General features: G+C 34.9%; 1 protein-coding gene across 8 annotated transcripts in view; it reads right to left on the bottom strand.

Annotated features, from left to right (window-relative positions):
• The window catches only part of CAMSAP2 (calmodulin regulated spectrin associated protein family member 2), a 113,123-nt gene that overhangs the window by 26,555 nt on the left and 73,732 nt on the right, over nt 1-12,836 (bottom strand). For 5 of the 8 annotated variants that reach the window (XM_047840038.1, XM_047840040.1, XM_047840039.1 and 2 more), the window contains 3 exons: nt 3,405-3,437; nt 456-597; nt 6-145 (listed from right to left, as the gene is read on the bottom strand). In XM_047840038.1, coding sequence (XP_047695994.1) covers nt 6-145; nt 456-597; nt 3,405-3,437 — 315 coding nt within the window. The remainder of the gene's footprint in view (nt 1-5; nt 146-455; nt 598-3,404; nt 3,438-12,836) is intronic. The other 3 variants (XM_047840042.1, XM_047840043.1, XM_047840044.1) reach the window with 1 other exon arrangement.

Genomic DNA, 12,836 nt, shown 5'->3' with positions numbered 1-12,836 from the left:
ATTACCTTTATGGATGAAGCAGCATACAGCATGTCTTCCAGGGTAAAATGGCAACACTGGTTCAAATATTCTTGGCAAAATTCTTGAATCAGCTGCAGATTATACAGGCTATCGGCCAAAGACATGGTTTCTTTCAAACAAATATCTTCAAATAGGAAAAGAGCAAGGTGATGACTTGGGGCTAATTTGATAATATACATTTCATATTCATTTTGTAACTAGTGGCTTAGAACAAACACACAATTATGTGGAATCTGGTTTACACACTCATACAAACATAGTGGCCACTCCACAAAAAGACTTAGCACTACCACACCTACTCAACTATCTTCCTCAGGGTGATACGTAAGAAGGTTCTTTAAAGAGCCTTCATTACTTACTAAATACTGTTACTGTTGCCTTAATATCTGTTACCATCTTTCTGTAGTCCAGCAAGATTTCACTGGAACACTTACCCTCTAATCTGACCACACCGGGACAATAAAAATGAATAAGAGCAGCTAAAGCACAGCCATCTGTACCATCTTTCAACAAATTTTCTACCAATGGAATGCAAGGCAATTGCTTGAGCAATGTTTGCTCCTTCCTATAACGAGCCTACAATAAAAAAAAAAAAAAAAAAAAAGAGAGAGAGAGATGAAAATCAGTAACTAGCAGCCAACATACAGGAAAAAAAAAACCAGTATTGTAGATTATATCAGTAATACAAATCAAGAGAAATAAAAACTACTCACCAACATCCTTCTTTTCTAAATAATACCAAATATTACCAAAGTAAAATGCAGAGCAACAGCATTATAGTTCCAAAGTACTTAATATAACATGATATTGCCAATTTATATGAAATGACATTAGCCTAAACATTTAAATATAAAGGCATCACAAAATAGATTCTGAACACTTTGTATCCAAATTGTCAGTTCTGTCCTTTTGCAGATAATAAAATGCATTTATTTTAATGCTAGAATTTAGACCACAAGTTATTTTATGGGAAGAGCAAGAGTGCCACTTGAGCAGAATTGTAAGAATTTTCAAAATTGGGGAGCAGGTCTAAGAATATGATACTATTCCTACAGGAAATTTGGCAATAAGAAATATCACTTTGAGGAACTGGAATATCACCAAGATATTCTGGCTTGGTATCTGAATGTTAAGATAACATAAATGAAGTGTAGTAACTGTGGAACTGAAAAAACCCTCCCAAGTGAGGTTTTCTTCAATGACAGAGCAAATGTAAGGATTTCTGTTCCCCCTCAGAAAAACAGAAGAAATCTTTGTTTTCCAAAGACTGCCTGGTGTGACCAGATACAACTTTACAAGAGTTTTCTAAAAACCGAGATGTGCTGTAGAACTCAGTGGTGACAAGAACAAGCCCTTGAGTCAGATGACCTAGGTTCAAATCCTGTTTCTGACATTTACTGGCTCTGTGATCTTGGACAAATCATTTAAACTCTCGTTTCTCAGTTTCCCCATAGGTAAAATGGGGATAATAATAGTACCTATTTCACAGGATCACTGAAGGAGGAAGTACGGTGATGCCCGCAAAGTGCCATGCACACTGCTGGGCACATAGCCAGCAATCACGAAAGGCTGGCCTGCTACTAGCTATTAGCTCTCCTAAAGCCAAGAGAATAATGCTGATGACTTAAGGAAGATGCATACCGAAGTGCTTTATTAGGAAAATGTATGATTATATTGGTTACTGACATTTTAAGTTTTTTAAAAAGTAACCAAAACTAACTTTTCTTCTAACTCCATCTGAACTGGTCATCTCTACATTTTATAATTCAAATATAATTATGAAATAAAATACTTTTGTGAGAATAAGAACAGAAAAATAATTTACTGAAAAAGAATATTTACTATTAGGTGGTGAAGTGATATCCCTCAGCAAAGTATATGCATTAATGAAGAATTATTTATTCCTATTTCTGTCTACCCAAGATTCATGGAACATTTTTTCCTTTTGAAGATTTTCAGAGAGCTTGTTCTTTTTAATCAGTGCACACCAGGCATCCACACTGAATGGTATGTTCCAAACTCAGAGTACCTATATTCAGAAAAAATTTACATACATGCATTATATAAATTCTTCAATGGATTATTGATTTTAATATCCTTAGAAAACTCCCTTACTTTGCTGCTAGTAGACAGTTTAAAATTCAACCATGAAAAAAGAGGAGAGAGGAGGTGAAGGGAGAGGAGAGAAAGAAAGAAGAAATCAACCAGTAGCATCTTCTAGCCTTAAGCTACCCTTCTCACATTTGGTAAGTAAGCCACAGTTCCAGATCCTTACACCCCTTTCTCTGGCCAGCTAGAAACAAAATAGTCTCCCTCTCAGAAATCCTCCAAACTGGCTGGGCTCATTCCCAAACTTCCCAGATCTCTAGGAGTAGCTCGTTTTCAGCCTACGGTCTGAACTGGACTGAGTGAGCGCTCAGGGTCATGAAACAAAGAACTGAATTGTGTAACTTGTCCTACTGCTTGCTGCCAAGTAGCACTTCTGTACAAGGCACACACACAAAGCCTTGTGAGGCTTTAGCACTAAATGCCAATGGTTTAGAACAGACTATCAGGGATTTATGAGTGGTATGCTAAAACATTTTCCTGAAGCTTATATCCTAGAAGATGTATCAGGTAAATCAACTTAATCCTCAAGTCCTGTACAACTCCCATTTGCAGTTCATGAGAATTATAGAGTCTTTTGCACTTTATCTTACTATATGGCTTTATAAAGTTACTGCATGGAGACATTCTGTATTCTTTCTACAAACTGAGAAATTTAGCATTTAAAAGGGCATCATATTTTCTCTTTCAACATTATATTGTATTTCTAAGTTATATTTTTATTTCTGAGGGCATAAAATACTTCTTACGTGGTCTATCCACCCAGATTTAATCCTGAAAGAATCACCCTTCAGGTCAAATCAGAACTGAATACAGTTTAGGTCCAATACTGGTAGGACCACAGGGAATATGTCACTTTTTACCAAACAAAAAATGTACCCTACAACTCAGGCTGAAAGGAAATGATTCCTTCAAAAATATTTTAAAATACAAAAAATTTACATATACAATTCATACTCACTTTTCTCCTAAAGTTATTAAAACTAATGAGAATCTCTATCCATACATTTTTTTTATACCTATTTACCGACAGTCTGTAAATATCAGTAGGACTAGCAAAATAATGGTTACCTTAAACTATTTTTAAAGCTTCTAATCCAAATTTTGGCCAGATTTTTTTATCTCTTTATTTTACATTATGATCAAATACCATAAAATCCAATCTCTATGCAGCAACTAACAGAATTACAGGAAATGATTATACCAGCAAGACATAAACAATACCATTCTGTAATTACACTTCTGGAGAGCAAGTTGAAGTAGTTGGGCAAACTTACTGGAACCAGTTTCCAAAACCATTTGGAAGGAGACTTCAGAGGAAGCAGCAGGGAAAAAAGGGAAAGCAAAAGGTAAAGGGAAAATTCATCAGAATGGTTTTTAATTAACAAGTGACAGTAAAGTTTCTGAAAGTGGAGTTCCAAGTTATAGTTCTCATAGTATTTTTTAAATGTTAATTAATACTTTAAATATACAGGTTCCTACTAATAAAGACCTCCACCTTCTCCTCCCCTCATCTCCTCTCCCAATACAAAAATTCATTTTTCAGATATTCAGGATATTCTGTATACTTTGGCAGCAAAGAATTTTATTTCTGAGTTCTAGAATCACACATCATATTAAAAAATAAATCCAGGGGCACGTGGGTGGCTCAGTCAGTTAAGCATCTGACTTCTGATTTTGGCTTAGGTCATGATCTCACAGTTCATGAGTTTGAGCCCTGCATCGGGCTCTGTACTGACAGTGCAGACTCTGCTTGGGATTCTCTCCTCCTCCTCCTCCTCCTCCTCCTTCTTCTCTCTCTCTCTCAGTAAATAAATAAACATTAAAAATAAAATAAAAATTAAAAAAAAACTGTATCACAAAAAGGGAAGTAGAAAGATTCTAGAGCTAGATTTGCAATCATTATCATTCTTAAACATTAGTAAAGCAAGTCTGATCAGGCAGTGTTTCTTTCCCAAGGGAAAAGAAGAAAGACTGTATCAGTAAATATACGAATAAAGCAAACCCCATTGCAGACTTGAAAAACATAATTTCTTTCAACTATATGACAATTTCATTTAATTAATGGACGGAAGACTAGTTGGCAATTCTTACTAAGATTTTTACAGAGTCTCTAGGGCAAGTAGCTACTTACATAAAGAGAATATAAATGTTATTAATTTTACTATCTGGAGGTATCCCAAAGAATATAATTTTATTTCTTCAAAATGATAAATACAATAAACCCATAATTTCAGTTAATATGAATAATTTGTGATTGTTTAACTCTGTATTTCCTACCACAATTTCTAACAGCCCTGAATAAACATTTGTTGAATGAACCAAACTAAATGGGGTCTGAATTAAAATTCATATTCAACTTTTATGTAGAAAGTTTATCCTACAGGGGCTCCTGGCTGGCTCAGTCGTGTGACTCTTGATCTCGGGATTGTGAGTTCAGGCCCCACACTAGATGTAGAGATTACTTAAAAATAAAATTAAAAAAAAAAAGTTTTTCCTACATAAAATTAACTGTAAAAATAAGACTATTTGGAAAATAATATGAATAAAGTATTTTCAAGAACTTCAAGAATCAGAAAAAATGTCATCTCAAGACTCAGAAAAATTCCAACTTTCCATAAAGAGAGAACATGTCCAGTAAGTTTTTCTTATTGCATCAGGAGGAATAACCTTAACAATTCTGTTGCATATATTTTAATCTGTCATTTAACCAGAAGTCCTTGGCAACTGCAGTTATGATAACCATAAAAAGTATAAGAGCAGAAGCAAAAAGAAGGAAGCCACTGAGAACGTGTCAGGATTCCAACGGATAACAGAAACTTCAAAAACGGGTTTTCTTCTTTTTGAGACTAGAAAAATCCACGGAAACTGATAAAAAGCAAGTTATTGCCAATTATTCAAAACAGGAGAGGTGTAAAGGTTCAAGTTACTCCATATATCTTGTAAAATATTCAATGTGACTTTTCACTAATTCGGACTGCTCTGGCCTTCTTCCCACCTCTCCACTGACCTAATTTAGTGATAGCGATCGTATTCAAGGGAACAGGAAAACCATATAGATTGGCTATTTGAAGGAAATATGACTAAAAAAAAAGTAAATATACTAAAAGAACAAATAAATATCTATGCTATTCATGGTTATAAACGCATACTTCAATAAGTTCAAATATACAGCAAAATTTCCTTGCTGAAGGACAACTGTATTTCTGAAGCGAATAGCAACTTCCCCTCCTTTTACTTTTCAGAGAACCAGGCAAACAGCAACTTCAAATCCTGTTTTAAGATGTAATTATGAGACCAAAACATTTTAAAAGGCCACAGACAACAAGTGAAAAATTTCTTATTTTTATTAAGTCCTTACTGATGACAGGGGCCAACCTGGGCAGTTCAGATTTTCTGGAATAGTTCCCATTTCCAGCATTCCTTTGCACGGTCTTCAACACACATATGTATGACTCATCGTAAATTCCGGTTAGTTGTTTTAGGACTTGCCATTAATACTCCCCAAATAGCTCTATGTCATCCTCCGGGTATCTATAACCTCTCTGGGATTTGGGATAATTCCTGAACTTCTTCTAGGTGTTCTCAAGCCACTTTGGGAGGATGCTGGTTTGACCGGGCCTTTCCTGGAGACCTCACAAAGTTGGAATTCTTTAAGGAGTTAGAGCTGTGACCTGTCACCTCACGACTCGTGAGACCGAAATGTCTTCTCTTTTGTAGGTCTGAGAGCTATGCTGCACTGCCAACAGGAGTGTAAAATGATACAAACCCCTTGGAGACTTTGGCACTAGCTACCAAGACTACAAATGCATTTACCTTCCAATCTAGCAATCCAAGTCCTAGGGTATTTACCCTGAAAATCCAAGAATACAGAAGGACATTATTCTTTGTAGTATTATTTGTAATTGCAAGATACTAGAAAACACTTAAATGCCCATAGGAAAGTGGTAGAATAAACTATGGTACATACACACAACAGAGTACTGTGCTGCTGCAAAAAAAGGATGAGGAAGGTATCTAGGGACTGTATGGAGTAATTTCTAGGATATACTGTTAATGAACAACACAAATTGCAAAAGATTAAATATATTTTGTTAGAGGAGAAAAAACATATATATATATATATATATAAAACAGTATATATATCTGTTATATATCTGTTACCTATATATAAAACAATATATAATACTGTGATATATATATATATACACATACACACACACATATATATAAATAAACAAAAATGAGGATAAACCAACTGGTTACCTACAAGGGTTAGCAGGGAGTGAGGCGTAGGAAAGAGGTAGAAGAGATACAGGGAGGGAGTAATACCTTTCTGATTATCACTTTTGTTGAGTTTTGACTTTTGGAATTAATATAATTTGGAAATCATATAATGTTCTATATATTCAAAAAAACAACATTAAATCAACAAGGATGGTGCAAAAAAGTCACTACAACTAAATGAAAACAGCAACCAATAAACCCAAATATATTTCAAAGGAATAACCCAAGAAACTTCAGAACACAGTATTTTGACCATATATTATCAATCTAAAGAAAGAAGAATTATATTGTACTACATGAGATGACGGATGTTAACCAATATGCAGTGCCATATGTCAATTATATTTCAATAAAACTGGGAAACATATAAAAGCATTATAAGGGTAAAACAAACCAAAAAAGAAGAAGAAAAAAGAATTGCAAACAAATCTTAAACTCCTTAGTGGGTTTCCTTTTCACATTGGTATACACATAGAGACTCTGAAACTATTATATACATATTGTAGTATTGAGCAAATTAAAATTAGTACAGTTGACCTTGAACAATACAGGCTTGAAACTGCACAGGTCACTTCCACATGGGTTTTTCTAATAAATACAGTACCATCTTGGAAATGTATTTTCTCTTCCTTATGATTTTCTTAATAACATTTTTTCTCTAGCTTACTTTATCATAAATATTCAGTATAAAACACATATAACATACAAAATATTGTGTTAATGAACTGTTCATGTTATCAGTAAGGCTTCCAGTCAACAGTAGGCTATTAGTGGGGCGCCTGGGTGGCGCAGTCGGTTAAGCGTCCGACTTCAGCCAGGTCACGATCTCGTGGTCCGGGAGTTCGAGCCCCGCGTCAGGCTCTGGGCTGATGGCTCAGAGCCTGGACCCTGTTTCTGATTCTGTGTCTCCCTCTCTCTCTGCCCCTCCCCCATTCATGCTCGTCTCTCTCTGTCCCAAAAATAAATAAACGTTGAAAAAAAAAAAAATTAAAAAAAAAAAAAAAGAGTAGGCTATTAGTGGCCAAATTTCTGGGCAGTCAAAAGTTATAATCAGATTTCTGACTGCATGGGTGGTTGGCACCCCTAAGATCCTGCATTTTTCAAGGGTCAAATGTAAATATCAAAGTATGTCATCTCAAATTACTTACTGTAAAAGTAAAAATAATAACCATGAAGTTAAGAAACCAGACAATATCTTAACCAACTAATGAAAATCAACATCACCTAGTAGGGGCAAATGGGTATCATGTGCCTCTTGATATAATACTGTGAGAAGGACACAACTTGTATAGCATTCCAGTCTAAAAAAAACAACCCCTCAATTTAATTATGAGGAAATATCAGAAGAAAACAAATGGAGGGATTTCTTTAAAAATGTCAAGGTCACGAGCAAAAAAGAATAGCTAAAGAACTAGTCCTGTTTAAAGACTATAGATATGACAACTAAATACATGACATGATCTTGTACTGAAAAAAAATTATAATATACAATTGAATGCAACTGGGACAAGTGACGAAAGTGGAATATAGGCTCTAAGTCTGATCAAAGTATGATACTGACATTAAATCACTTGTACTTTGATTATATAAACAAACAGCCTTGTTCTTAAGAAATACACCTTGAAGTACGAAGGGGTAATGGGATATGATGTGTGCAACCCTCTTTCAAATGTTTCAGAAACATTTACATACATATGTGTTTGTGTATGATGTATATGTGTGTGTGTGTATACACACATACATACCTGCATACACACACATATAGAGAGAGCGAAAATTAATGCGGCAAAATGTTAGACTGATGAATCTGGGTCAAGAGTATACAGGGTTCTTTTCTATCTTGAAACCTTTCAGAAGTCTGAAATATTTCAAAATAAATGTTCTTAAAAAGCTACATTAAGGGGGCACCCGGGTGGCTCAGTCAGTTAAGCACCTAACTTCGGCTCAGGTCATGATCTCACGGTTCGAGAGTTTGAGCTCCATGTCAAGCTCTGCGCAGACAGCCTGAAGTCTGCTTTGGATTCTGTATCTCCTCTCTCTCTCTGTCCCTCCTCTGCCCACACTCGTGTGTCTGTCTGTCTGTCTGTCTGTCTCTCTCTCTCAAAAATAAACATGAAAAAAAATGTTATATTAAGTCTATACCAGTCCAAATCTTTGTTGAGTCTGTATCCAAATGTATCCAACAACACCTATATATCTGTTGAAGAAATCTGTTCTACAATGTTCTTAGGCAAAGATGAAAATCATAGTGCTAGCATACCTAACTCATATTTACATCTCTCTAGGGCAAGCCATCTTTGTAAAATATTGCTTGGAGAAAAAATATCACAGTACCATCTCTGAATTTTAAATATGTTTAAAATGCTAAGTTCCTCATTTAACTATACTAAATAGGTTGATAATACAACACAGGCATATTCTAGATTGGGAAGTTGCTTTACCAGTAACCACAAGTAAATGACTACGAAAGAAAAATAGTATATTGGCAATAGGTATAAAGAAAGAATCAGCATTGACCACAGAAGTCCACACAAGAATAAACTATGATTATAGAATAGAATCTTAGGGGTAGAATTCCTTAAAAATGATCTAATTTAGGCAGGTGAAGTCTTCAAAATTATTTGACTGAAATAATGGTATGAAAAAGAAACCAGGTAAATAAGTCTAAGAATCAAATCAAATGATGTATCTGAGAATGATGTACTATATTAGAACTTTAAATGTTTTATATATTTATATATGAAATAGACAACTTCATCAATTACAAAATTATAGGTTACAAATCAATGTTCCCCAAAGCATGCTGCAAATAACAGTAATTCCACAGGATGTTAGTAGAAGTCATTCACAGAAGAGGTCAAAGATTAAATATATTTGAGAAACAGGCTTCTTATGTAGGCCTTCAATGTACTAAAATGGGTTGTAACATTTTTAAAGGGGCACAGACAAGGCAGCTTTTCCCAAATGTATTTGACTTTAGACTCTTTCTTCTGGGATGCCTGGCTGGCTCAGTCAGTAAAGCATGTGACTCTTGCTTGATCTTGGGGTTGTGAGTTCAAGCCCCACATTGGACACAGAGCTTTAGAGCTTACTTAAAAAACAAACAACAAAAACAACTGGATTTAACAAAACTTTTAAAAAGTTGATGTTATTTTAAAAAATTTCTTTCCAATAGTATCTAAAGTACTGTTTGAATAAAAAGAATTTTAAAAGTTGGTCATAGTTTTTAATTGCTAAGGAACTCGGGTCAAAGTGGAAATTCACATAGGCTGAGGTAATCGAGCAAAGATGTAGAAGCATTCACCTACTGTCTCACTGGGGAAAGTGTGGTCTATTTTGAGACTATACCTTTAAATGAAAAGCAACTAGAACTCAGTTAATTTCTTTTCTCCAAAGGCAATTCCTTAATCCAATTCCCACCCTTCTATAAAATATCTCACCAGTATTTCTGTTTTAAAAGTGAAGAATGTTGCACCGAGTAGACATGTATCTTTTAATACTGTGAGAAACAAACTTTACTCTCTATAGAGCTACTACTGTAAATTTAGGAATATAAACCCATGAATATCCAAATGGTCTACTTACCAATTCCTAAATATACATTTTACTTGTAACTTATGTTATTCCCTATGACCTAGTGTCCTCCTTTGCAAATATCATAAAACCTACTAAGGCCATGTTCAAGTCCCACATCTTCTAGAAAACCTTCTTAGGTATTCCACAGTTATCATAAAACTACAAGTAACATATACATATATGAAACTTTATGATAACCAACTGCTTAATATTTTCACTAACCTTTTGCTTTGAATTCCTTACTTTTACTAATATACTGAGAAGGAAAAATTTGAAAATCATTTTAGTCACAGAATTTAGAAGCCATTTAATTCAACTTTAAAATTTTTGCAGATAAAGAAAATGAGGCCCAGAGAGGTCAAGTGCCTTGGTAAAAGTCATGAATTTAATCAGTGGCAGAACTATTCTACTTTGTCTATACTCATTTTGCCATAGCACTCTGTACAAACCCCTTAAGAGAATGAATGTTGGGCTTAATGTCATGGCTATAAACTTTAGAGATCTTTTACGTAGGGTTGCCAGATTTAGCAAATAAAAATATGAGATGTTCATGCAACTACACCAAAAAATTTTTGGTGTTTATCTGAAATTCACATTTAACTAGGCATCCTCTTTAGAATAAAAATGAATATTAGAAGCAAAAGAGCAACTTGAAAAAAAAAAAACAAACAGAAAATAACATTAGTAAACTTTTTAAACAAAACATTTTCCTAAAACATGGCACTACTTAAAATGCCTTCCTTTTAAGGACACCAACCAATCCAACAGTCAGAAATACACCATTAGCAGATTTAACAATCTAAAGAAATAGCTTTGGAATTCTACTTTTCATCCAGCATTAACAATATACAGTGCAAGTATCCCTCAACGTATGTATGTATTTTACCAAGAAGATGGTTGTAAAAAAAAAGTTTCATAAAATAAATTTTATTGAACATCTAAGTTGGGAATAGGTGGGCAAGGACAAAAAGTAAGAAATATCATCCAACACCATGGGCTCTGTCTATAGCTGGATAAATCATAGAAAACATGGCTAGCATCTGGGTCACTAGGCAAGCTAGCTTAAGTAGGTGGAAGGCATGGCAACTTCCTACCAATCGCATAGCAACAAGGAAGAGCAAGTCATTCTCTCATCCCTAAAGAGGGCAGGGTCAAGAATGTTGCTTTTGTAGGAATAAAAATCAAGAATGAAATGATTATATTTCCAGCCAAATCAACTAGTTCAAATGCCAAAAATCTCACTGTTAGGTAATAGAGACTGCTTTCCCTAGTTTATGCTGTCACAGAGTGATTCTTCATGATGATGATACCTACTTTGCAGTAAGACTATGTAAAATTGACATTGTCAATTTCACATAGATTTCACAGAGATTCTATCAATGGGAAAAAAAGAAAATTCATTTGAAAATAAAAACGTGTTGTGCTAAGATAAAAATATGTATTAATCCACATATTTAAAAATGAATCACATTCATTCCTTCATTTACTCAGTCATTCACTTAACAAATATTGGTTGTGAGGTTAATATGTGAAATTGCATGGGGAAGTGCTATTATAACACCAAAGTGGTAGTGGCGTCCGGGTGGCTCAGTTGGTTGAGCATCCAACTCTTGGTTTCGGCTCAGGTCACAATCTCATGGTTCGTGGGTTCAAGCCCCTCGTCAGGCTCTGTGCTGACAGTGCAGAGCCTGCTTGGGATTCTCTCTCTCTCTCTCTCTCTCTCTCTCTCTCTCTCCATCTCTCTGCCCCTCCCCTACTCATGCTCTCTCTCTCTCTCAAAATAAATAAATAAACTTAAAAAATAGTTTTAAAAAAGTCAAAGAGGTATAATACAAGTAGTGTCCAGATTCCATATAGCTTTTAAGAAAAGTAAGGCTTACTTACTCTGTTCGGAATACAAATGGCATTTTTCCCCCAACAGAAATAATGTTTATTGGGTCCTATGCCAGCATATAAAATCCCTATTTAGTTCATGATGTGTATGCAATACTATAGGATTTAATCATTTAAATAATCATGGAAAAAGGCCATTAGTATTATAATTCAGGATGATGCCATCTAACTTACTCCCAATTAGTTCCAGGCACAAAACTGGGGGCAGAGGTTTCAACTCCTACGGGATGAGAAAGAGAAAAGGAGGGAAACTAATAGGAAAGGACAGCAATGGCGGGAGGTGGGGGAGGGTGAGGAAGCAGGAGGGAAGAGAGAGGCAGAAGCTGGTAGAAGGCAGGGAAATGGAGTATGTGATCTGGGTGATGAAAAAAAAGATTTCCATTCTCATGTACCTTTAGGGGGAAAGGACATCAACAAAGTTAGGATGAAGAATCAAGTATGGATAGTATTTTCAGGAGCTAGTCAGTAAGCTAAATGAGGGAATTCACTGTGATGCGGAAACATCAAGTTCTGACAAAATTTTAGGTGGTCTCCCACAAAGTTTTCTGTTGAAGCTGATAATACACAAAACAGCTTTCCCTTTCCTTCCTTTTTTCTCTTTCTCTTCTTACAGAGGTATCAGTGACCAGGAGCATTAGCCCAAAAGGAATAGAAAAACTGTATAATAATAAACTTTAAATAATCCAAATTGGAAAATAAGGTCGCTGAATAATTATAATTTCTTACACCTCAATTCAAATGCTACACAACATGATTAAAGAGCTCTCATTATAACAAAAACACAAATTTTCAAAGAAGGAAACTCTAAAAGCCACACGAATTTTTAAAGAATGAATCCATATTAATGTTGCTTCTTTCTTCACAGAATAACCATATGTACAACTTACAATTACTGGAATATATTTAAAAGGCTGGTCTTAAGAGAAGTCATTGTAAGGCTGGTACACTGAAAA

Source organism: Prionailurus viverrinus, chromosome F1 (genome assembly GCF_022837055.1).
Source record: "Prionailurus viverrinus isolate Anna chromosome F1, UM_Priviv_1.0, whole genome shotgun sequence".
In the NCBI taxonomy this organism is placed as follows: domain Eukaryota; kingdom Metazoa; phylum Chordata; class Mammalia; order Carnivora; family Felidae; genus Prionailurus; species Prionailurus viverrinus.
Note: the sequence above shows the minus strand (reverse complement) of the source record. Positions and strands in the feature narration are given on the sequence as shown.